Source organism: Ursus americanus, chromosome 14, assembly GCF_024610735.1.
Source record: "Ursus americanus isolate L20-20 chromosome 14, mUrsAme1.1.p, whole genome shotgun sequence".
NCBI classification, from domain to species: domain Eukaryota; kingdom Metazoa; phylum Chordata; class Mammalia; order Carnivora; family Ursidae; genus Ursus; species Ursus americanus.
Window position 1 is genome coordinate 43837438 of NC_142140.1, and position 23933 is coordinate 43861370.

The 23933-nt window shown below is 49.8% G+C and overlaps 1 protein-coding gene across 2 annotated transcripts in view; it reads right to left on the reverse strand.

The window, feature by feature from the left end:
• Positions 1-550: 550 nt before the first annotated feature.
• Positions 551-23933, reverse strand: part of PGPEP1 (pyroglutamyl-peptidase I) — a 31684-nt gene continuing 8301 nt past the window's right edge. The window contains exons 3-5 of one of the 2 annotated variants that reach the window (XM_045778523.2): positions 13528-13644; positions 9231-9463; positions 551-5252 (exon numbers count right to left, since the gene is read on the reverse strand). In XM_045778523.2, coding sequence (XP_045634479.1) covers positions 5060-5252; positions 9231-9463; positions 13528-13644 — 543 coding nt within the window. In that variant the 3' untranslated portion in view covers positions 551-5059. Of the gene's footprint in view, positions 5253-9230; positions 9464-13484; positions 13645-23933 lie in introns of those variants that run through there. The other variant, XM_045778524.2, reaches the window with a different exon arrangement.

Here is a 23933-nt window from a genome sequence, read left to right on the forward strand (position 1 = left end):
ATACGTAGGGGACGGACCAAATCCTGTTTCTGGTTCAAACCACTTAGCTCCAGAGAAGCCGGCCTGGAGCCAGCTTTCCTGCCCCTCCGCTCCCTGGCCACGACACGAGGGACAAGAGGCTTCGCCTGGCAGAGCCTCAGTTTCCCAGTCTGTAGAAGGTGCTAATGGCAACCCACCCCCCCAACCACAGGGTTGTGAGTGGGAACGTGGCACAAGCTAGGGGTCTAAACGTTTGTGATTCAAATCCCAGCGCCACACCCCCTTGCTGTGTGAACACAGGCAAGTTACTCAGTCTCTGTGGATCAGAACGAGTGCACTGGGTTGTGAAGAAGGGAGACTGTTCCCTACAGAAATCCTCTCATCGTTCAGTACAGAAATCTTACCATTCTTCCCTTGGCGCACTCACGACAGCCGCTGTCCCAGACTGAGCACCAGGTCACACACCAGGGACAGAAATCGCAGTGAACGAGGGCCCCCCTCTGCCCACGCAGGCCCTCAGGCTGAGGGTGACCGCAGTAAACACTAACCTCTCACAAAGACACACAAGAAATCACATAGTTCAACTGTTTTATTTGCTTTCTGGGGTGTCAAGTTCGGGATCTTCCGGAGCCCAGGCCCCAGCAAAGTCACGACAGACCCTTCCCCAGCCTGGGCTCCCAGACAGGAAGGTTTCAGACAAGGCACTCACAGGAACTCTGGGGGTCAGGGAGAGGCCACCCCGAGGTGCAGGGGACAGGCCCACCTTGGGGGACAGAACACACAGTTACCTTAAGTAGGAAAGGTTTTTTTTCCTAAAGAGAGATTTAGGATGAGCTAGAAACCTGAGATGTTGAGGGAGCCCCAGAAACACGCCAGGGAACCCCAGTGGGCAGAAAGCCAACTCTGCTTCCCAAGATTCAGATGTGGCTTCCTTGGTACCCGGGGATGCCACAGGCCTTGGGAGCAGACAGTATCCAATTCCCAACTGGCTTTCTCTGGGATCTCCTAGAGACAAAGTGTATGGGCCCCAGAAGCCACTCACCCCAGACCCCAGCTCTGCAAATGGCTCAGGTGACCCTGGGCTGGGCCCTGGGGAGCCAGGGCCACTTCCCAGAGCCTGGGGTTTGCTTCTCTCTTGCCCATCCCCCCTTGCTCTGTGCCCCATGCTTATTGGAGAGGCAGGCACTTCTGTGGGTCTCCGGGCAGCTGAAAGCAACGCCTGGTGAGGAGGGGGCGGGGGAGCAATGGATTTGGCGAGAAGAGCAGCTCAGGGCTGGAACGTGCTTCCCCACAGCAAAAAGAGAGATGTTCTCCCTGCTGGTCAGCAGCCCCAGGCCGTTATGAGGCACTTGTGCCTGGGGAAGGGAAATGTAATCTGGGATATAAAAACAAAAGCCCTCTTCAGCTCCCCAAGAGAGTCCGGTGCATACAGTGGGATTCGTGTCCACGGGGAGCCACCCGGGAATGCGGTGGCCTCTGCCCGCGTGACCACCAGCGCCCCACACTGGCTGCAGGCTCCTGCGCTGACAGGGTGGGGGCTGGGGCCACAGAGAAGAATGGGGCTTTGTCCCGCTATCCCCAAAGGGGACTTTTGGGTTTAAACACGCCAAGGGGTGGAGAGGTCAAAGGTCAACAGTCTAGACAGTGGCAGGAGAAAAGAGGACGGCGAGGAGGGCGGATTTCCAGGAGTGGCTCCCCTCCCTGGCCCAGTTGCCCCCCGCCCCCCCCCCCCCCGGGGCACACAGGCACGTGGGTAGACACACACACCAGCTGGCCTGGTTTCCTGGCAGAAACTTCTAAGAAAACAAAAAGGCATCCTGAATCTTCTTTTCCAGCCATTGCCCTGAGCAGGCCCTCTCTGTTCTACAAGTCACAGTGCCAGCAAAGTGAAGGCAGCCGAAACGACTGCCATCTGACATTTCCGCAAAGGTCTGGCGCTGCTTGGGAAGCCATGATTTCTGTCCCCCACCTGTCCCTGTCTCTCCCCGTGGCCAAGGGACCTTGGCTGTTCCTTGATTGGACCAGGTGGCACAAACCCAGTCCACCAACTCAAATTCCTGCTTTTTCCCACCTTTCTTTCCTTCTTACTAACCACTCCTTCCTCCTTCTTTTTCAAGCCACAACCTCACGTCCACGCCACTGGCCTTCTTTTCGGTGAGCAAGGGGGAGCCGAAGGGGCTGGGAGAAGAAGAAAGGTATCAGGTGCAGGGACTCCAGCACCATAAAGGAGAGGCCATCACCAGACACCCAGATGACTGTTGCTGCCCCTCTCCCCCACCCCGGCACTCCAGAAGAGGCCCCCACTCTGCTTTCTTACAAGATTCCCCCAGCAGCCTTCGCACCACATCCCTCTGCCCATCCTTCTACCATGACCACCTGCCCACCCACCCGTTAGTGCCTCTCCCCTCCACACCCTGCCAGGCTACACCCACTTCACAGACCCATCCCCCGGCCCCGTTCTGTGTGCCCCCCTCCACCTGAGATTCTGCAAATGACAAGGGAGCAAGAATGGGCCCTGGTTCTCCCTTCTTACAGGAGGACATTTCAGTCCGAGAGCCAACAAACGCAGACAGACACTCCACGGAGAGAACAGATGAGTTTGCCCAAAAGAAAAACAGTAAAAAAATAAATAAATAAAAGTAAAAAAAGCTGGCGGGAAGTGGGTGAATGTTTAATGGCTGTCTGATTAAATAAAAACGAGCGAAATGCTCTGCGTCGTGGACGAGGATAGGATTCCGGCTTGACTTGATAAGAAATCTAAAACCACTGCAGGAACACAAAAATGATATACACACACTCGGCAATGATCAGACAATAAATTACACCTCCAAACTTCTGAATCACACGGTGCTTTAAACAGAGGCAAGATGAAGACAAAGATGAAAATGTGGAGTCTGGGGATGGCGCGTCCGGGTTCCAGTGGGTACCCAGCTAAGTGCAGACCTGGCTTATCTCCAGGTTCCCCCCTTTTCCCTCCCCATCTTGCGTGGATTCATTTCCTCCTCACATCCCTGCAGATCAGACCTTTGGGGAACAGAGCTAGATGAAGCCTGATGCTCTGAATAAGACCTCCGGGGGACCCCCGAGCCTTGAGCTCCCGACATTCAGAAGAGCCACGATTTCTGCTCACGGAATCCCACATGGCAGATTTCTCAGGAAACAACAATCTCGGCCTGGGGACATGAGAGGAGCAGGAGGCAGGCTGGCAAGGGGAGAGGAGCACAGCCCCCAATCAGTTCAACCTGCCAGCCACAGGCCACGCCCACTGCCAAGTGCCCGCCCCGTCACGCCCCTGGAGCCACTTTGCCCTCCAGAGAAAACCCAGGACCCAGAAAACGCATTTAACTCAGAAACCCATCAACCTGGTTCCCAAGCAACACAGCAGCTCAGCAGAGGCAGGAACTCCCTGGTCATCAGAACAAGAGGCAAAGAAGGCAAATGTTCAAGAAAACGAAACAAGGGGCGCCTGGGTGGCACAGCGGTTAAGCGTCTGCCTTCAGCTCAGGGCGTGATCCCGGCGTTATGGGATCGAGCCCCACATCAGGCTCCTCTGCTGGGAGCCTGCTTCTTCCTCTCCCACTCCCCCTGCTTGTGTTCCCTCTCTCGCTGGCTGTCTCTATCTCTGTCAAATAAATAAATAAAATCTTTAAAAAAAAAAAAAAAAAACGAAACAAAACAGAAATCTCATCTGTTTTAGAGAGAACTGCATGCTGGGTCACACCGCCATGATCCAACCCGGCATCAGACTCCAGCACACCTCGCGCTTAGGGAAATGATAAAACCCCTGTCTTCTCCCCCAGATAGGAGAACACTTCCGAAATGTGGGTTTTCCTCAGTTGGCTTCACGGTTGCTGCTGTCATTCGTTTCCTCTGATGGGTATGAAGGTCCAGCTGAATTCACTGGCCTCCCGGGGACGTTACTCTCACCCCTGGCTGCTAAGTTCAAAGTTGCCAGGGAGTGAGATCAAAATTTACTCCTGAGTCCTGGGCCCGTCTCCAGAATCATCTACACAAAAGCCCTGTTGGCTGCTGTACCACCCTCCTGGTCAAACACACCAGCACACATGGAGATCAGCAAACTCCAGCCCCCGGGCCCAATTCTGGGCACCCCCGCCCCACTTAAGGAGAACAAGGAGCTGGTCCCCAGCACCAAGACTGCAAAAATCCAGGCCAGATGTGGGGTGGGTTTGCAGCTGCTACAGATTTTTACATATCAAAAAAAAAAAAAAAAGTCATGTGCAAGTCGAAATGACAAGGGCTGTTTTCCCACCCCTGCTCCAGAGTCCCCATGGGTACAGCTCACAGCTCTGGCGCCGAAAGGGTCAGCCCACCTTTTTAACCACCTGGGGCAGCGGCTCCCACCCCACCATGGCCTGGCCAAGGGCCTGCCCGCCCTGAGGAAAGGGAACTTGATGTCAGCTCCGACACAAAGATGCGGGTCTAGTTTTCAGAGGAAGAGGCAGAAGGGGCTACATCCCAGGAAAAAGAAAAGACACTTTGTTGTCAGCAAAAGCCCGCATTTTAACCAAAGGGAATATAAATTCCTCTGTGCCCAAACTAGCACTATTGTTTTTAAAAAAGAGAATAAGAAAGAGAGGGGGGAAAAAAGCCCCCGTCACATCCCAAGGCAGCCCTTTGTGGGGTTGTCCTGGCTGTTGGGACACGGATCAGGGCAAAGACTTTTCAAGGAGTTTTTAAGTTTGGGAAAAACCAGTCCTGGATGGAATCCCTTCACCAGAGACTTAGAAAAGCAGGTGAGCAGGTGGCCCCAGCTGTGGGATCAAGAGCAGAGATCCATTAGACCAGGATTCCCTGTGGAGATTGGGACCTACCAGCTTCCCAGCCATTGTGGCTGTATCCCCAGAGGCAAAGGGAAATAGAGAAAAAAATCTTCAGCCACCTCCTTCAAAGCGACCAGCCCTTTTGCGGAGAAGAAGGGAGAGGAAGTGTGTAAGTCGGAATATTGATTCAAATCAGATCCCCAGCTGACAGGCTTATCCTTCTCGGCCAGGCCCCTGGAGGGCGGACATCCCTCCCGGGGTCCCTAGTGGGACGAGGTCTTGGGAGGCCCGAGAGGCCCTCAGTGTTTGTGGCGACAGTTGATTTTGCCTTCTGACTGCTCCAGGACGTCCAGCATTTCCTCGATGATGGCCCGCAGCGCCCTGCCCAGCTGGTCTGCGTTGTAGGGCTTGCCCAGTGGAGGCACGTGAACAAAGGCTGAGCGGCCGTGACTCTGGTACAGCGAAGTGTAATAGGTGAAGTCACAGAGGTACCTAAGTTTCAGGGTGTCGGGGACAGGAGGGAGACCAAAACGGGGTCAGAGCGTCAATACCCAGCCTAACGGGACAGCCTCCATCCAGATCTGCTGTAAGACCCCCAACCCCACCAGCAATCGACAAGATGGAACACTGCTTCTCCCCGCACCCCCCGCCACGTTGACAAAAACGAGAAAACCTGGTAACTCCAAGTGCTGGTGTGTATGTGAGGAAGGAGGCAGTGAGGCGCGGCTCGCGGGAATGCCAACGGCCGCAGGGCTAGTAATGTTACAAACACCTAGACTCGATGCCATGTGCTTGCCCGTTTTGAGAATCGACCTTCAGAAGCCCTCTGCGTGAGGGCACAAGAAAGATGAAGAAGGGGTTCGTTAAGTATAAAAGTAGAATGAGAAGCAGCCGGCTAGGGCCTGCATGTCCCTCCTCAAATTCAATGCTGAAGCCCTGACTCCCAAGGTGATAGTGTTAAGAGGCAAGGCCTTTGGGAAGCGAGAGGCCTCACGAACGGGGTGAGTACCCCTTAGAAAGGAGACCCCAGAGAGCTCTCTTCCTCCTCCCGCCACGTGAGGACGCCGTGAGGGGTTGGCAGTCTGCAGCCCGGAGGGACGCCTTCCTCGGATCGGGACCAGGCTGGCGCCCTCATCTGGAACGTCCTGGCCTCCGAAATGGTGAGCAAGCATTTTCTGCTGCTTAGAAGCTGCCCGGCTGGGGGTGTTTTGTTACAGCAGAACGAAGGGGCGAGGACACCACATGACTGGCCCCTGACAGAGGAGTGGCTTCATACGTGGGAACAGCCACGCGATGGAATGAATACAATGCAGCCGTTTGCAAGGCAAGCAGCAGACCCACAGGGAACTGGAGAATTCACCAAGACCCGCGTTGTGCGCCCGCAGGTGAAACCAAGGAAGGGGACTCTCAGGAAAGGGCACCTCTTGTCACCCCATCCGTGTGAAAGCAAAGTAGGACAAAACCCTAAACCAGCGCACCAAGCGTCCTATAGGCGGCTGACCCTTGAACAACATGGGTTTGAATGGCCAGGGTCCACTTAGGCAAGGACTGCTGTCACTAAATATAACACAGTCCTGTGAATATATGTTCTCTTCCTTGTGATTTTCTTCAAGTGTTTATTTTACTTCCAGTTCATATACAGCGTTCTATTATTTTTAAAAAGATTTTATTTATTTATTTGAGAGAGAGAGAGAGAGAGAGAGAAAGAGCACAAGCAGGGGAGAGAGGCAGAAGCAGGCTCCCCGCCGAGCAGGGAGCCCGATGGGGGACTCGATCCCAGGACCCTGGGATCATGACCTGAGCCGAAGGCAGATGCTTAAGTGACCGAGCCATCCAGGTGCCCCTCCAGGGCTCTATTAGTTTCAGGTGTACGACACAGTGATTCAACAGGTCCCTCCATCACCGCTGCTCAGCTTGAGAAGGGCCCCCTTGATCGCCGTCACCTTTTCCCCATCACTCACTGCCCCCTGGTAACCCGCGGTTTGTTCTCTACTGTTAAGAATCTGTTTCTTGGGGCGCCTGGGTGGCTCAGTTGGTGAAGCGTCTGGCTTCGGCTCAGGTCATGATCTCAGGGTCCTGGGATCGAGCCCCACGTTGCTCAGCAGGGAGCCTGCTTCTCCCTCTCCCTCTGCCTGCTGCTCTGCCTACTTGTGCTCGCTCGCTCGCTCTCTCTCTCTTTCTGTCAAATAAATAATCTGTTTCTTAGTTTCTCTCTCTCTCTCTTTTTCCTTTGCTCGTTTGTTCTGTTTCTTAAATTACACACATGAGTGTGATCACATGGTATTTGTCTTTCTCTGGCTTATTTCACTTAGCATAATACTCTCTAGCTCCGTCCACACTGTTGCGAATGACAAGATTTCATTCTTTTTGATAGCTGAGTCATATGCCTGTGTGTGTGTGTGTGTGTACACGTGTGTATCTGTATCTCACATCTTATCCATTCATCAGCTGATGGATACGTGGGCTGCTTTCATTTCCTTATGATTTTTTTTTTAACGTAAGCTCTGCGCCCAATGTGGGGCTCAAACCCAGAGCCCTGAGATCAAGAGTCACACACTCCACTGACTGAGCCACCCAGGCTCCCCTCCTTATGATTTTCTTAATAACATTTTCTTTTCTCTAGCTGACTTTCTTGTAAGAATATAGTATATAATACATAAAATATACAAAATGTGTGTTAATCAATTGTTTATGTCGTCAGTAAGGTTTCCAGTCAACAGCAGGCTATTAGTAGTTAAATGGGGGGGGGGGAGGGAGTCAAATGTTACACAATTTTCAATTACGCAGGGGGGTGGTCAGCACCCTCGCCCCCCATGTTGTTCAAGGGTTAACTGTCTATGGAAAGGTGTAGAAGGTTTTACAATTAAGTCTCAGATTTAACCAAGGGATCTCTAGGGAGAAGGAGAGAGGGCAAGATAATTTTTCACGATGGGAACACATGAGAAGATATTCTAGAATTATCTGTGCAATTTAGAATTACTTGGGTTTTTTTTTTAAGATTTTATTTATTTGTTTGACAGAGAGAGAGAGATCGCAAGAGAGAGAGAAAGTGAGCATGAGCAGGGGGAGAAGGAGAAGCAGACTCCCCACTGACCAGGGAGCCCGACGTGGGGCTCGATCCCAGGACCCTGGGACCATGACCGAAGGCAGATGCTTAACCGACTGAGCCACCCAGGTGCCCCTGGAATTAGTTTTAAAAACAGAATGCCAGCGAATTCGGTTACTTCATTCAGTCTACTGCATCTGCCACCTGCCGCCTTTGGGCTGGAGAAGTGCACAGAGTGCTGAGGAACGGCGACACTGGTGGTGACAGGACGTAGAACAGAGAGGACAAACTTGGTCTGGGGGCGGTTGCAGAGGCCCCCCAAAGAGAACCCCCAAGGAGGCAACACGTTGGAGCTAAGGCCTGAAAGACGCCTTATCAGAGGGAGGTGAGTTCTGAGCAGAGGCCACAGCATGCGCGAAGGCCCTGAGGCTCAAGTGAGCATGGGGTGTTGAAGCAACCAGAGGAGGCTGGTTGGTGGGCCTGGCATGCAGTAGGGGCAGGAAGAGCGAAGGCAGATGAGGGGGGAGAGGTGTCAGGGACAAGACCACACACCACCTGTGGATGGTGGAGATAGGTTGGGATTTTATTCTAGGTGCTGTGGGAGCTGCAGGAGGGATTAAGCAAGGAAAGGATACCATCTGACTTAAACGTATAAAAGACCTTGTAATAGGCTGGAGTTTCTTCCCCAAACTGATGTTTACCCGGAACCTCAAAATGTGACCTTAGCTGGATATGGGGGTTTTGCAGATATAATTGCTTAAGATGAAACCATACTGGACTAGGGTGGGTCCTAAAGCTAACGACTGGGGTCCTCGTAAGGAGCCCATGGGAACACACATGGGCAGGGAGGAAGGCCACAGGGAGATGGAGGCAGAGATCAGGGTGATGCAGCCATAAGCCAAGGAACCCCAAGGGTTACCAGCAGCCCCCAGAAGCCGGGAGAGAGGCAGAGAACAGATTCTTCCTGAGAGCCTCCAGAAGGAGCGAATGTCGCCAACACCTGGTTTTGGACTTCTAGCCTCCAGAACTAGGAGAGCATGACTTTTTGTTGTCCTAAGCAACCAAGTTGATGGTTTTCGTTAAAACAGCCACAGAAAACTAACGCAGAAACCAGTGGCTTAATGGGGGAGGACTGTCAAGGCCGGGGCAAAGGTGGCAGGAGGACCACCAGGGAGGTGGCTGGGCAGCGTCCAGGTGGCAGACGCCAGGGCCTGGGTGGGGACAAGTGGACAGAGCCATACATCATGAGTTCTAGAAGCAGAATCAGTGGGATCTGCTCCGAGCATATACGTAGCTCCGGGCCTCATGAATGGTGAGTGCTCAGCCCCCAGAGGCCAAAGCCAACACACTTGGCTTGCCCGACGCTAGCCCGGGGCCGGTAGGTGGGGAAAGCCACCGCTCACACTCACCCCCAGGTTCCCTACCTGCCAGCATCTTGTGAGATGGTCACGGACACGTCCAGGCCCAGCGTAGTGACCCTCTTACAGACAGCGTCCATGTCGATGATGGAGTCAATGCTTTCCGGGCCGTCCTCCACGCAGCACTGGGAGCCGGGGCAGAAGCGGCAGTTGTCCAGCCCCTTGTAGCCCTTGTTATGCCCGCACTTCTCCAGCGTGACCGTGGTCGCCATGCCCGACACCCCCACATGCACCACGAGCTGCAGACAGACGGGCAGGGCTTAACCGGGTTTGGCCAGGAGACTGCGGGTCCCCCCCACACCGGGCCAAGGAGAGGACGGCATCCTTCCCCCGCGCTCTGCCTGGGGTCACATCGTTTCTGGCCCCTTGCTGCTGGAATAGACCATACAGTCACCCCACTGAAAGGTCTGCCCAGGAAACATGCCAGGATGTGCAACGTACAAGGATGCTCATTGCAGCTGCGTTATCGTAAGCAAATACCAGAAACCACCTCATTAGCCATTAGCAGGGCGTTGGCTAAATAAATCAGGAGCTATTACGTAGCTGTTATCGTGCCAAAAGCAGCTCTTTTGTTTCTTTTTAAGATTTTATTTATTTATTTGAGACAGAGAGGGGAGGGGCAGAGGGAGAGGGAGAAGCAGACTCCCCACTGAGCAAGGAGCCGGACTGGGGCCCTGGGATCATGACCTGAGCCGAAGGCAGACGCTTAACTGACTGAGCCACCCAGGCGCCCCTCAAAAGCAGTTCTATAAGGAAGGATCTTCAAGACATACTGCCAAATGCAAAAGACAAAAAACAAGGTATAACTTCCAGGAATCGAAACTATGATCAAAGAGGTCATAATCTGTCAATGGTCACTTCAGTGTGTTTTCTAAAAATGAGAGAAAAAAAACAACAACAACCATGAAACCGCTGGCAGGCTCAATAATAGGAAAAGAGTTATATTCATTCCTAAAAATTGCCCAGCAGTTAAAACACGTGAGGGAGAGAAATTATCGAACACTATATATGAAACTAATGAAGTACTATAAGTTGGCTAATTGAATTTAACTTTTAAAAAATGAAAAAAATAGGGGCGCCTGGGTGGCACAGCGGTTAAGCGTCTGCCTTCGGCTCAGGGCGTGATCCCGGCGTTATGGGATCGAGCCCCACATCAGGCTCCTCCGCTATGAGCCTGCTTCTTCCTCTCCCACTCCCCGTTTGTGTTCCCTCTCTCGCTGGCTGTCTCTATCTCTGTCGAATAAATAAATAAAATCTTAAAAAAAAAAATAAAAAATAAAAAATGAAAAAAATAACATAACAGAGAATTGTTAATGACATAGTTAATAAAATGCTCATGATAAAATATTTATAAAAGCCAGGGCACCACACCGAAAATGGTTGAATTTCAACTATTAATTCTTTGTGTATGTGCTTACACACAGAAAGGGCAGTGCAAATGCAAACATTTACATATGTAAACATTTAAAATATGGGCTGAGAAGCATGCTGTCCTGTAGGGCAGCAGTGGTGGTGGGGGGTTGCCTATGGGGGCACTTGGCTATGAGCGCTTAAAATGTGGCTGGTACAATATGAGATTCGCAGTCCGTGCGGAACACACCCCAGATTTTGGAGGCTGGGCGCAAAAATAAGAATACAAAATGTCTCATTAATAACTTTACCAAGGTTGATTACATGTCGAGATGATAATATTTGTTTAAAGATTTTATTAATTTATTTGAGAGCGAGTGAACGCGCGCGCGAGAGAGAGCAAGCACACAAGTTGGGGGGAGGAGCAGAGTAAGAGGGAGAAGCAGACCCCCCGCTGACCAGGGAGCCTGACACGGGGCTCCATCCCGGGACCCTGGGATCATGACCTGAGCTGAAGGCAAACGCTTAACCCGACTGAGCCACTCAGGCGCCCGGAGATGATATTTTAGATACACAGGGTTACACTGAAACTATTATTAAAATTTATTTCACCCATTTATTTTGACATTTTAAAAACGTGGCTAGTGGAACATTTAAAGGGTCCTACGAAATGGCATGCTAACGTCTGGGGGGCCACACTGCTGGAGAATCGAACTCTTTGGAGTTACGAAGTTCGTTCATTCACTAACTGGATGTCCCACATCTGGCATTCCATAAACTGAATATTGGGGAATGTGAAAACAAAGCAGCAGCTGCAGTAATAATGAGCTAAATGGTGATACTCCCGTCATACCCAAAAACAAACAAACAGGGGCGCCTGGCTGGCACAGCGGTTATGCGTCTGCCTTCGGCTCAGGGCGTGATCCCGGGGTCCTGGGATCGAGCCCCACATCAGGCTCCTCTGCTATGAGCCTGCTTCTTCCTCTCCCACTCCCCCTGCTTGTGTTCCCTCTCTCGCTGGCTGTCTCTCTATCTCTGTCAAATAAATTAAAAAAAAACAAAAAAACAAAAAAACCCTGTCCCTGTCCCATTGCCTGGAAACCGTGACTGAGACCTTATTTGGAAAAAGGGTCTTTTACAGATGAAATTAAGTAAAGGATTATGTGGTGAGATCCTCCTGCATTATCTGGGGGGAGGGGGGGGCAAATCCAATGACACGTGTCCTTAAAAGAGACACATGAAGGAAAGACAGAGACAGGAGGAGATGTCCATGTGACCACAGAGGCAGCCACAGGAGTGACCCGGCCGCAAGGCGTGGAGCCCACCCCCCAAGCTGGAGGAGACAAGCAAAGCCCTTGCCCTGGAAGGAGTCAGTGCCGCTGCTGACACCCGGATTGGGATTTCTGGCCTCCAGGAATGTGCGAATACATTTCTGCTGTTCTTTTATTTTTTTATTTTTGTAAGATTTTATCTATTTATTTGACAGAGAGAGACAGCGAGAGACGGAGCACAAGCAGGGGGAGCTGGAGAGGGAGAAGCTGGCTTCCCGCTGAGCAGGGAGCCTCACTAGGGGCTCAATCCCAGGACGCTGGGATCATGACCTGAGCTGAAGGCAGACGCTTAACGACTGAGCCACCCGGGCGCCCCCATTTCTTCTGTTCTAAGTGTACAGCATCTGCTACAGCAGCCACAGGAGCCACGTCCACGCCGACTGCTTCAACAGCACACATGTGGGCACACGCGTGCCCGTGCACACGCATGTATGGCGATATGTGTGTGAACGGCAGCCATAACCATGGTGCCAGGTAATGAACTGGGGGTGATTCTCTATGGTGTGGAAATTTTTAAAAACGTGTTCATGCTTTAAGGGTATTTTTTGTAGAAAAAGGCCAAAGGGTACACACAAAGCCGACGAAAATGCCCACTGACACAGCCTGCAGTCCCATCTCACTAAGCCTCCAGGTCCCCCTCTACAAAGGGACGAACGCCACTTGAGACTCGACAGAAGGGCTCATGAGGAAGGAAGTTTCCACGTGTCGGCCCTGGAAAATCCGCAAGGGCAGGCTAGTGTGGGAAGCTGGGTGGGGCCCCCCCAGGCGACCCGTACCTCACCCATCAGAGACGCCAGCCCCGGGGACTGCCCAGGCAGCTTTCACTCCTGACACCCTGGAGCTCTCTGAGCCCACAGTCTTGGTGGGGCCACTCATCTCTCTGGTGGGAGAGTGTGGCTCCTGCTTCTCTGGCCTCCATTCCACCATATCTGGTAATAGCCGGTTCCCTCCCATTCTCATTTTCCCGTTGTGGAACCCCCAAGTCCCCCCAGGAGACTTCCAGGACGTTTGGAGAGAGGTGATGCCTCTCCCTGACCACCAGAGTAGGCATGTGATCCAGGCCTCGCAAATCAGAGCATCTCTTTCTTCCTTCAACCCCCAGCCCTAGTGCTTGGCTCAGGGACTGGCATGGGACCCAAGTGCGCCAGTGAGAATCAGCCATGGACTCTGGGGAATTATCAAAAGGAAAGTTGTTCTCTTTTGGCTGAGGGGCTGAGTGGGGAGGGTATCAGCCAGCTGCCATCTATCTTTGCCAAAGAAAAAGCGAAGTGCAAAGCAAAGCTGAATAATGCTGGGGGAGTGCCTGGATCAAGCTTTACCTGAAGCACACAACATTTGTGCTTAAGCTGAGTTAAGGCGTGTTCTGACTGTCACATGTAACTAAACATGTCACGACTGACACTGACCGTCCAGTGGGACAGAGCCAGGCTCTGAGAGGTCCCAGATGTTTGCTCTCCTGCCTCACACCCACGGCTAACCTAGGAAAGTGTGACTCTTTTGGGGGACAAGGCCATGGCATCAGCCATGTGACTGAAGCAGGAACAAAGCCACACAAATCATCCACGCATGGGGTGCCCACCTGCAGGTCCTGATGAGGGAGCACCTGCCTTCGCCCCACTCACCTGTGGGCTGTGCTTCTCCCACAGGGCAGGGATGAGCCTCTGGACTGTCTTGTACTCGACTGGAATCTCATACACGTGCAGGTCCACGCTGTCACCAAGCCCGAGCTTCTCCAGCTCCTGGAAGGGAGAGGAGACAGAGCATTGTGGCTTTAGGCGAGGGCTGCAGGGTGAATGCTCAAACACATCCTCAGAAACCAGGTAGGGCTCCTGACTCAGGGTGCAGAGTGGAAGGCGCATGTACTGGTCTACCCCAAAGCTCTCCCCTCATCCCCTTCCCACCCACCCATCTCGGACTCTCTCCACATCTCCACTGGCAGCAGCATAATGCCACGGCCTTTGGAGCTAAGCAGCCCAGTCTGAACGCTGTGTGACCTTGGGCAAGTTACGTAACCTCTCTGAGCCTCCGCTTTCTCATCCATAAAATCAGGATAAAAAAGTACTAAATTCACAAGGTCGCTATTCAAATTAAACGAACAAGTTCACAGGAAGAGTTCCAAGCCACTCTTGGCACATAAGTGCTCAAATAATGCCGGCTACCATTACTACTATTGTTTTTGCTGTTGTTATTACACTCTCCCCTTCATTACACCTGCTCAGAATTATTTATAGATTTGGTGTCTGCTACATAGCAGGGTCTCAGTATATGTTTACAGATGGACCCAACTCCTTAGGGATCCCCTAACCACCTTGAGCGTGAGGCGGCTTAGAAACATCATGAATTGTGCACAAAATTGGGCTACAGATCGCTCGCTGCATGTGCCCTTTTCTAGGGGAAATATCATTGCTTTCTTTCCTTGGATTCTCATTGTGGCCCACCAAGTGTCCACCTCTTAACTCCCTGCAGGTAGAGCCCAGGACCAGGTCACCTTCCCCAGATGGCTCAAGGCACAGTAGGCCCAGGACCAAATTTGCTGGTGCAACAGTGACCCTTCCGGCCCCGGCAGCCAGGGGCAGGGAGAGATGTTTGGTGATGGAGGTTTTGGCTCAACACGAAACACTAAGTATTTTTCAGAGTAAAATTAATACTCTGAATAATGATTATTGGCAGGATGGTCTCCTGTCATTCCCCAGTCTCATGCACTTGAAAATGCTACTGCTGGTGGACGTCACGGGGTTCTATGGATGGGTCCCAGGCAGAGCCTTTTCTGCATGCCCGTGGCCTCACTGAATTAATTCACTGCAGGTGAGTTCCTGCATCTCCTGAAGTGGCTTCAGGATTCCTTTATTTGATTGCCTTGACCTTGCTATCCATGCTGTCCCAACTCCACGCTCATTTGACTGCCATTGCTGGAGAGTATCCAACACTTGGAAAGGGAGGTTCCTCCTCAAGGACAAATAATTCCAAATTGCTCCCCCAAGAGGGTACGTCCAGGTCACCTGGAGACAAGGACACCTGCAGGGTTGGTGGGACATGGTGTATGTGTGGGGGGAGTCTCAAACGCCAACACAGGGAACCGGGACCCCATCCCTGTCACCAAGCCCAATGACGTGCAGGATCAGAAAGAGCCCCCTGCCCAGGAAATCCCATGGCCAGACAGACGAGGGCAGGGGGCAGACCTGCCCCCCCAAACACTGGTGCACAGGTGGGCTGCAGACTACTGCTGTGGCAGGTGGCTGGTAGGCGAGGGGAGTGACATTTGCTGTGAAGTCAATTTCAAGACATTTAAAACACACAAGAGAAACGTTGTAAATGATTTTGTTTCTCTTACAATTATTTCTCTCAGTCATCAGTATTTTTACTCTTCACGTTCCCTTCTCATCTAAGCTTCAACTTCCTGGACTGTGCAATGGAATGGGTGAATGTTCTTTACAGGGTGAGGGGATCTGGAGATGAAGCAGGCACAGGGCTCGCCACTGAAACCCCCAAGAAGGCTGTATATCTGGGATCCCTGTTTCCATTCCCACTGGTTCATAAACACTCACTGGCTTGCTGCATGCCACGCACCCAGAGTGATTGTTTCAAAGGGCCACACCGACAGGGACCGACCGCCTTCCCCTCGAGCATTCTTCATAGTAAAGTGAATACTCCGAATAATAATTATCAGTAGGACTGTTTCATAGTATTCCCAGATCTCACTCAATGGTTTGAAAATGCTACTACCCCCGTGGATGTTAGAGCATTCCATGGGTGGGACTTATGGGGTACCCCAAGTTTTGTTTGGCAAATTGATTTGAAGACTCAAGCCCCATGGTCTCCCACCCCACACTGACCCAACCTCTCGCCTCCCAAGGCAGAATTTAAAATCGCATCACACCCTTCCCCTGCTCCCACTCTTCTGTGCCTCCTGCCACACTCAGAATAAAAATCCCAACTCCCTACCATGGTCCATGAGGCCCTGTGGGAGCGGGACACTGCCAACTTCCTTGCCCTCTTCTCCCTTCCCTGCCCTCCTTGGCTCACTTCCTCCAGCCTCCCCATGTGGCCTCCCACACACCAGACTCATGCCTGCCTCAGGACCTTTGCACTGGCTGTTCTTGCTGCATGGAACACTCTTCCCCTTACTTTCTGGTCAGTGGACTCTCTCCTTAGCCTTCATGTCTCCGCCTCCTGAGAAGCACTTCTAGCCCCACAAGATGGTGTCCTTGCCCCAGCACAGGACATGCACACAGTAGGTGCTGGTGGATATTGGCTGAACAACTGAGTGGCTCAAGAGTGGACTGGGAACAAATGTAGACCCAACGGTCTGCTTTCCTCAACTATAAACGCGGGTTTGGACGAGCTGCCAGATGGGACCCTCTCTTCTCCTTTCATCTGTCCCTACATTTAAGTAGCTCCCGGGGGCACCTGGCTGGCTCAGTCAGAAGAGCATGCGACTCTCGATCTCAAGGTCATGAGTTTGAGCCCCACGTTGGGTGGAGAGATGACTTAAATAAACCTTTTAAAATAAATAAATAAAAGTAACTCCTCACTATTCACAATAATGAAGAGGTAGAGACAGCCCAAGCGTCCATCAGTAGATAAAAGTATAAGCAAATAAAATGTGGTCTAGCCACACAATGGAATATTATTCAGCCATGAAAAGGAACGAAGCCCTGATTCATGCTACCATGTGGATGAACCACGAAAACAGCGTGCTGAGCGCAAGAAGCCAGATGCAAAAGGCCACACAGTGTATGATTTCATGTATATGAAATGTCCAGAACAGCCAAATCCATAGACACAGAAAGTAAACTAATGGTTGTCAGGGGCTGGAGAAGGGAGGCTAGGGAGTGGCTGCTAACGGGGATGGGATTTCCTTTGGGTGATAGAAATGTTTTGGAAGTAGATAGAGGTGGTGATTGCACAACATCGTGAACGTACTAAATGCCACTGAATTGTTCATTTTAAAACAGTTACTCTTACGGTATGTAAATTTCATTTTGGTAAACAGAGAAAAGAGAGAAAAAAGTAGCTCTTAACTGCATGGGTGGTGGAGGGTAGGAGTCAGGGGCATAGCCTCCAGAGCCAGGTGACCACGTTTGTTCCTTCTTCCTACCACTCACTGGCTGGGTGACCTTGGGCAAGTCATTCACCTGCTCTGTGCCTCAGTTTTCTCATCTGTAAACAGGGTTAACAGTAGTACCCATGTCATAGGGAGGAAAAATAAAACAATATACATAAAAGGCATAGTGTCTTAAAATGGCTCAAAAGATGTTAACTCAAACTATATTTTAAAACATGTATGTGCTTTCTTTAAAAAAATTCAAAGCAATCTCTTTTGGCTAAAATGGAGCCTCGGGAATCAGATTTACAACCCCCTCACCCCCGGTCTGGAACAACTGGGAAAAAAATAGACAAAATATGTAAAAACACTTTTCAGACATTGAGGAGTCAAAGCTGGGGTTCTAGAAAGGGTAAGAAGGCTACGGTTTGTAGAGCGGAGTCCTGGAAAGAAAATAGCTGGGGGGAGGGGAAGGGGAGAGCTCGATCAATGCAGAGATCTTTCGAGGGTCTGAGAACTAATGGGCACATATAGGTGCTGAGACCAGGGACGGAGCCTCTTGAAAGGAGCAGAGGAAACAACACTCAGAATTCACACAGGGTGTAAATACTTGGTGTTCCTACCAGTCAGAATGGAAAAACTTCATAAGGAAGTGGAGAAAAATTAGCCCGAGAATAAAGGACTGTTCTGGTCCTGCCTCGCAAAACTTAACAGCAAGGCTGGAAAGGATCAAACTATTTCCAGCAACTTAATTGTACCCCAGAACAAAGCTCAAGAACATGTAGAGGAAATTAAAAAGTATCCAGCGGGCCACAAGGTAAAATTCACCAGGTCCGGCATTAAACTGAAACTCACCAGACAAGCAAAGCAGCAGAAAATTACAACCCATGAGGAGAAAAATCAATGACTAGAAACAAGCCCAGAAACAACAGAGATGGTAGAATTAATGAACAGATAAAGAACTTTAAATCAGCATATTTTGGGGAGCCTGGGTGGCTCAGTCGTTAAGCATCTGCCTTCGGCTCAGGTCATAATCCCAGAGTTCTGAGATCAGCCCCGCGTCTCATGAGACTCCCTGCTCAGCGGGAAGCCTGCTTCTTCCTCTCCCATTCCCTCCACTTGTGTTCCTTCTCTCAATGCTTCTCTCTCGGTCAAATAAATAAATAAAATCTTAAAAAAAAAAAAACCAGCATATTTAAAAAATCCATACAGATCAAGTCTGAAGTTGTGCCGCCCCCCACCCCCCAGCCCAGGTCTCATCCCCAGACTTCACAGGTCAGTACTGTTAGCAGCACACACACTCATGCACACCTATCTCCATCTATTATACACACCTGAGAAAACTCATAATATTCATTTTTACATCAACCGTATCCTTCGGTTACTGTTTTCTCCACTCAGTCTTCCATCTCAGAGGTCTAGCTAGATGGTTACATGTAGATCTTATTCCTTCCCTTTTCCCTGGGGCACAATATTCCATCTCAGACACTAGCTGCCATGGATTTAACTATTTCGCTACACTAGAATATGTAAGTTCCAAGTTTCCTCAGCTACAAGCCATGTCACTGTGAACATCCTTGCGTACATGTTTTTTTTTAAGATTTTATTTATTTATTAGACAGAGACAGCCAGCCAGCGAGAGAGGGAACACAAGCAGGGGAAGTGGGAGAGGAAGAAGCAGGCTCCTAGTGGAGAAGCCTGATGTGGGGCTCAATCCCAGAATGCCAGGATCATGCCCTGAGCCGAAGGCAGACACTTAATGACTGTGCCACCCAGGCGCCCCCCTTGTGTACATTTCTTGCACCCATGTGTGAGGCATAAATGCTAATAAGAAGTGGCCTTGCTGGGGTGCCTGGGTGGCTCAGTCGGTTAAGCATCTGCCTTCAGCTCGGGTCATAATCTCAGGGTCCTGGGATAGAGCCCCACATCAGGCTCCAAGCTCGTTGAGGAGTCTCCTTGAGGATGCTCTCTCTCTCTCTCCCTCTGCTCCTCCCCCCCCTCCCCCGGTGGCACACACTCTCTCTCTAAAATAAATAAATATATCTTTTAAAAAAATCCAATGACCCCAAAAGCAAAGACAGTAAGAGAAAAACAGAGAAATTAGATTTGATAAAAGTGAAAAACGGTTGCTTATCAAAGAACACCATCAACAGGGTGAAAAGACAGCCCGTGAAATGAGGGAAAATATGTGCAAATCACATATCTGACAAGGGATCAATATCTTGAATACGTAAAGAATGCCTGCCATTCAACCGCAAAAAAAAAAAAAAAAATTAACAACCCAATTTAAAAATAGGCAAAGGACATGAATAGATATCTCCCCAAAGAAGATACACAAATTGCCAATACGTATATGAAAGGATGCTCAATGTTACTAGTCATCCAGGAAATGCAAATCAGGACTCCAGCAAGGTGTCACCCCACACCTGTCAGAATGGCTAGGATCAGAAAGACAAGAATTAACACGTGCTGGCGAGGACGTGGAGAAGGTGGAGCCCGTGTGCTGCCGGTAGGAATGCAAAATGGTGCAATTGCTGTGGGAAATAAACGACTGTTCGTCAAACACTTACAGAATTACCGTACGATCCAGCAACTCCACTTCGAGGTCCATATACAAAAGAATTGAAAGCCAGGTCTTGAACGCACGTTTGCACACCTGTGCTCATAGCAGCATTTCCTCACCATAGCCAAAGGTGGAAACAACCCAGATGTCCATCAACTAATGAATGGATGAACAAAATTTGGTCTCTCCATACAAGAGAATGATATTCAGCCTTAAAAAGGAAGGAAATTCTGATCTAGCCTCCAACGTGAATGAACCCTGAGGACATTCTGCTGAGCGAAAGCAGCCAGCCCCAGAAAGACAAATACTATGTGACTGCACTTATAGGACCCCCTAGAGGACTCCCCCATAGGACCCCTTTGCACTTATAGGCCTCCCTAGAGGAGGCACAATCATGGAGGCAGAAAGTAGAACAGTGGGTGTCAGGGGCTGGGGGAGGGGAACGGGAGGTTAGTGTTTAATGGGGACAGAGTTTCAGTCTGGGAAGATGAGAAGTTCTGGAGAGGGCCGGTGGTGACAGTTGCACAACAATGTGGATGTCCTTGATGCCACTGAATGGGACACTTAGACATGGTTAAGGCAGTAGATTTTGTTATGTTTATTTTCTCAGTTTTTTTTTTTTAATGTTTCTTTTTGTTTGTTTTAAGATTTTATTTATTTATTGGACAGAGAGAGACACAGCGAGAGAGGGAACACCAGCAGGGGGAGTGGGAGAGGGAGAAGCAGGCTTCCCGTTGAGCAGGGAGCCCGATGCAGGGCTTGATCCCAGAACACTGAGATCATGACCTGAGCCAAAGGCAGACGTTTAACGACTGAGCCACCCAGGTGCCCCTATTTTCTCACAGTTTTAAAAAGAAAAACAGGGGCGCCTGGATGGCTCAGTTGGTTAAGCATCTGCCTTCGGCTTGGGTCATGATCCCAGCATCCTGGGATGGAGTCCCTGCATCAGGCTCCCGGCTCAGCCGGGAGTCTGCTCCTGCCTCTGCCTGCTGCTCCCCCTGCTTGTGCGAACGCTCTCTCTCTCTCTGATTGATAGATAGATAGATAGATAGATAGATAGATAGATAGATAGATAGATAATAGATAGATAGATAGATAAAATATAGAAAGAAAGAAAGAAAGAAAGAAAGAAAGAAAGAAAGAAAGAAAGAAAGAAAGAAAGAAAAGCAGAAAGCCATGGTCTGTATTAACTGCCTTGCCTCTGGCTAGCTCCCTGAGCACAGATGCTAAAGGCGCCCATTGTGCCAACATCAGGCTCTCAGGAGGATAAATGGCTGCTCTTCGGCTTCTGTCCCTGAGTCTGGGGTCTGAGTACACTGTTCCCCACACCCCAAGCCCCCCCCCCCGGCCTTGGAGATTCAGAGTTTGGCTCCTTGCCAACTGTACGTCTACACTCGTTGAAAGCTGGGAACTACCCAGATTCCAATTTTAAATCCTGCAGAACTTTCTGGAATTCCTCTCCCTGCCTTTTCTCTCCATCCTGCTGGGAAATCTAAAACCTGCAGAGTAAACGCCCACTTTGATGCCCTCCACATACATACGAGCTACCGGAATTTCAAACTCACAACAGCCTGGCCAGGAGGAAGGGCCCAGGTGTGTGAAGGCACCCAGTCTGGGGCCCTTCTCTGTTCCCTGGAATGATGAATCCTATCTCTCTGTTGAGATCTTGAACATGTGGGGGACATGAGAGGGAACAAACTTTTTAGTTTTCACTTCAAAGTTTTCAGTTTTCCTCCCCCCCCCCCAACACCGTTCCCCAGGCCCGGGGCTGGATGCCCTGTCACATTGAGCTCTGCTTCCCCCGTGGCGGTGCTAACATTTACTTAATATTTTCCTCAAACTCATTCACTTACTTTTTCCCCCTTACATAAATTTAGCCTCATCCCAAGTGACAATATCCTCGAAGTTATGGGATTGAGATGCTACTTACAGGTGTTTCTTCTAAGACACTTTGTGCTAAATACATAAGCACCATAACATTACCATGTGTGCCCTACACACAGTGTGTATGTGTGTGTGTGTTCTTTTCATGTATGAAATACTTGAAAAACAATTTATGGTACTTCTCTCTTCCTCCAAAAGAGTGTTTTTAAGTTATTCCTTTTGAAACTAACTCAAGTAATGTTTCTCGACACAGTGTTTGGACTTTTTGCGCTCAGGCTAAAAATAACAAGAACTATAAGAAAATGCTTAGGGGCGCCTGGGTGGCTCAGTCGGTTAGTACGCCTTCGGCTCAGGTCATGATCCCGGGGTTTGAGGATCGAGCCCCATGTCCGGCTCTCTGCCTGGTGGGGAGCCTGCTTCTCCCTTTCCTTCTGCTGCTGCTCTGCCTGCTTGTGCTCTCTCTCTCTCTGTCAAATAAATAAATAAAAATCTTAAAAAAAAATAAAGCTGAAGATAAGAAAAAAAAGAAAATGCTTAATTTAAATGAGTAAGCTCTCTTTTTGCAGAAGCACAGGTTAGCAATTCTGTAATTCCCTTCTGTTTATTCTCAGATTGAGCAAAGAAGAGAGTGAGCTGAGAATCATGGGAGCAGCCCCCCCCCCCCAACTGTCAGAGGAGGAAGCCCTGAGGCTGGAAATGAAAAACACAAAAGCAAACCAGGTCTTGTTGGATCAGAATTGGAGGTATCTGGGGGCACCTGGGTGGCTCAGTCGATTAAGTGTCTGCCTTTGGCTCAGGTCATGATCCTAGGGTCCTGGGGTCCTGGGATTGAGTCCCATGTCAGGCTCCCTGCTCTGTGGAGCCTGCTTCTCCCTCTGCCTCTGCTTCCCTCTCTCTCTCTCTGTCTCTGTCTCTTGTGAATAAATAAACAAATAAATAATCTTGGGGGGGGAAGAATTGGAGGTATCTGTGTAAACTCCAGGGTTTTGACATGGAAATGGGTAAAGGTAAGGGTGTGTGAGTGTGTGTGTGTGTGTGTGTGTGTGTGAGTGTTTTCCACCTCTGCCCACTGAAAGAGCTCAGAAGTAATGACACCCCAGTAGCAGTGAGCACACCCAGCTCCCAGCTCCCAGTTTTTAAATGTTATTATTGAAGACAAGAATGAAGGCTTTTTGTCAAAATTGCTCATTTCAAGGCTGGAGCAGGGAAAGAATGTGCATGAACCTGGAATTCCCAGAGGACCCATCAGTTTCCCTCCAAGGTATGGATACCTAAGAGAAATGAAAACCGACGTCCACACAGAAACTTATATGTGAACGTCCATAGCAGCATTGTTCACAACAACCAGAAGGTGGAAAGAACCCAAATACCCATCAACAAGTGAACGGCTGGTCAAAATGTGGTACGTCCATACAACGGAATATTACTCAGCCATAGAAAGGAATGAAACTCTGACATACACACTACAGGGTGGATGAAACTTGAAAACATGCTGAGTGCCAGAAGCCAGACCTAAAAGGCTGCATGTTGTGTGATTCCATGGAAAATGTCCAGAACGGACAAATCCATAGAGACAGAGAGTAAATTCGTCATTATCAGGCACCAAAGGAGGAATGGGGAGTGACAGTTATGACATGGGGTTTCTTTCTGGAGTGATGAAAATGTTCTGGAATTAGATTAGTGGTGATGGTTGTACAATTCTGTAAATAAACTAAAAAAAAATCACAAAATAATATATTTCAAAAGGGTGAATTTTATGGTATGGGATTATCTTTCAATAAGATTATATCTTGGTTTAAAAAAACAAGAACAAGGGGCGCCTGGGTGGCACAGCAGTTGAGCGTCTGCCTTCGGCTCAGGGCGTGATCCCGGCGTTATGGGATCGAGCCCCACATCAGGCTCCTCCGCTATGAGCCTGCTTCTTCCTCTCCCACTCCCCCTGCTTGTGTTCCCTCTCTCACGGGCTGTCTCTCTCTCTGTCAAATAAATAAATAAAATCTTAAAAAAAAAAAAAAAACAAGAACAAACAAGGACATGAAGCACCTGACATCCAGAAATTCTAGTCAGGTAGAAATCAGAAAAGAAAAAAGAAAGCAATGCCTGATAAATGTAGTGAAGGAGCCTGGATGGGATCGTGGAACAGAAGAAGGACATTAGTGGGGAAAATCCATGAAACCTGAATAAAGTCCAGAGTTTAGTTAAAGTAATGGAGCAGTGTTGGGGTCTTCATTTTGAGAAATGTCGTAGTTACGTAAGATGTTAACACCAGGGGAAATCAAGTGCGGCATATATAAGAACTCTTTGTATTCTCTTTGTAATCTTCCTAAATTCCTAAATTAATTTCTAAAATTATTCTGAAATAAAGTTGATTTACAGAAAATGAGCCTGGAACCAAAAAAAAGAAAGATGTGCTCAGAGGACGATGGGGACACAGCAAAAGCACACAGGAGCCCGCCTGAAGGGGCCGCCATGAGCCAGGTTTGGGACAATGTGAACATCAAAATAAAGGAAGAGAGTAAGCGATTGTCACATATTGA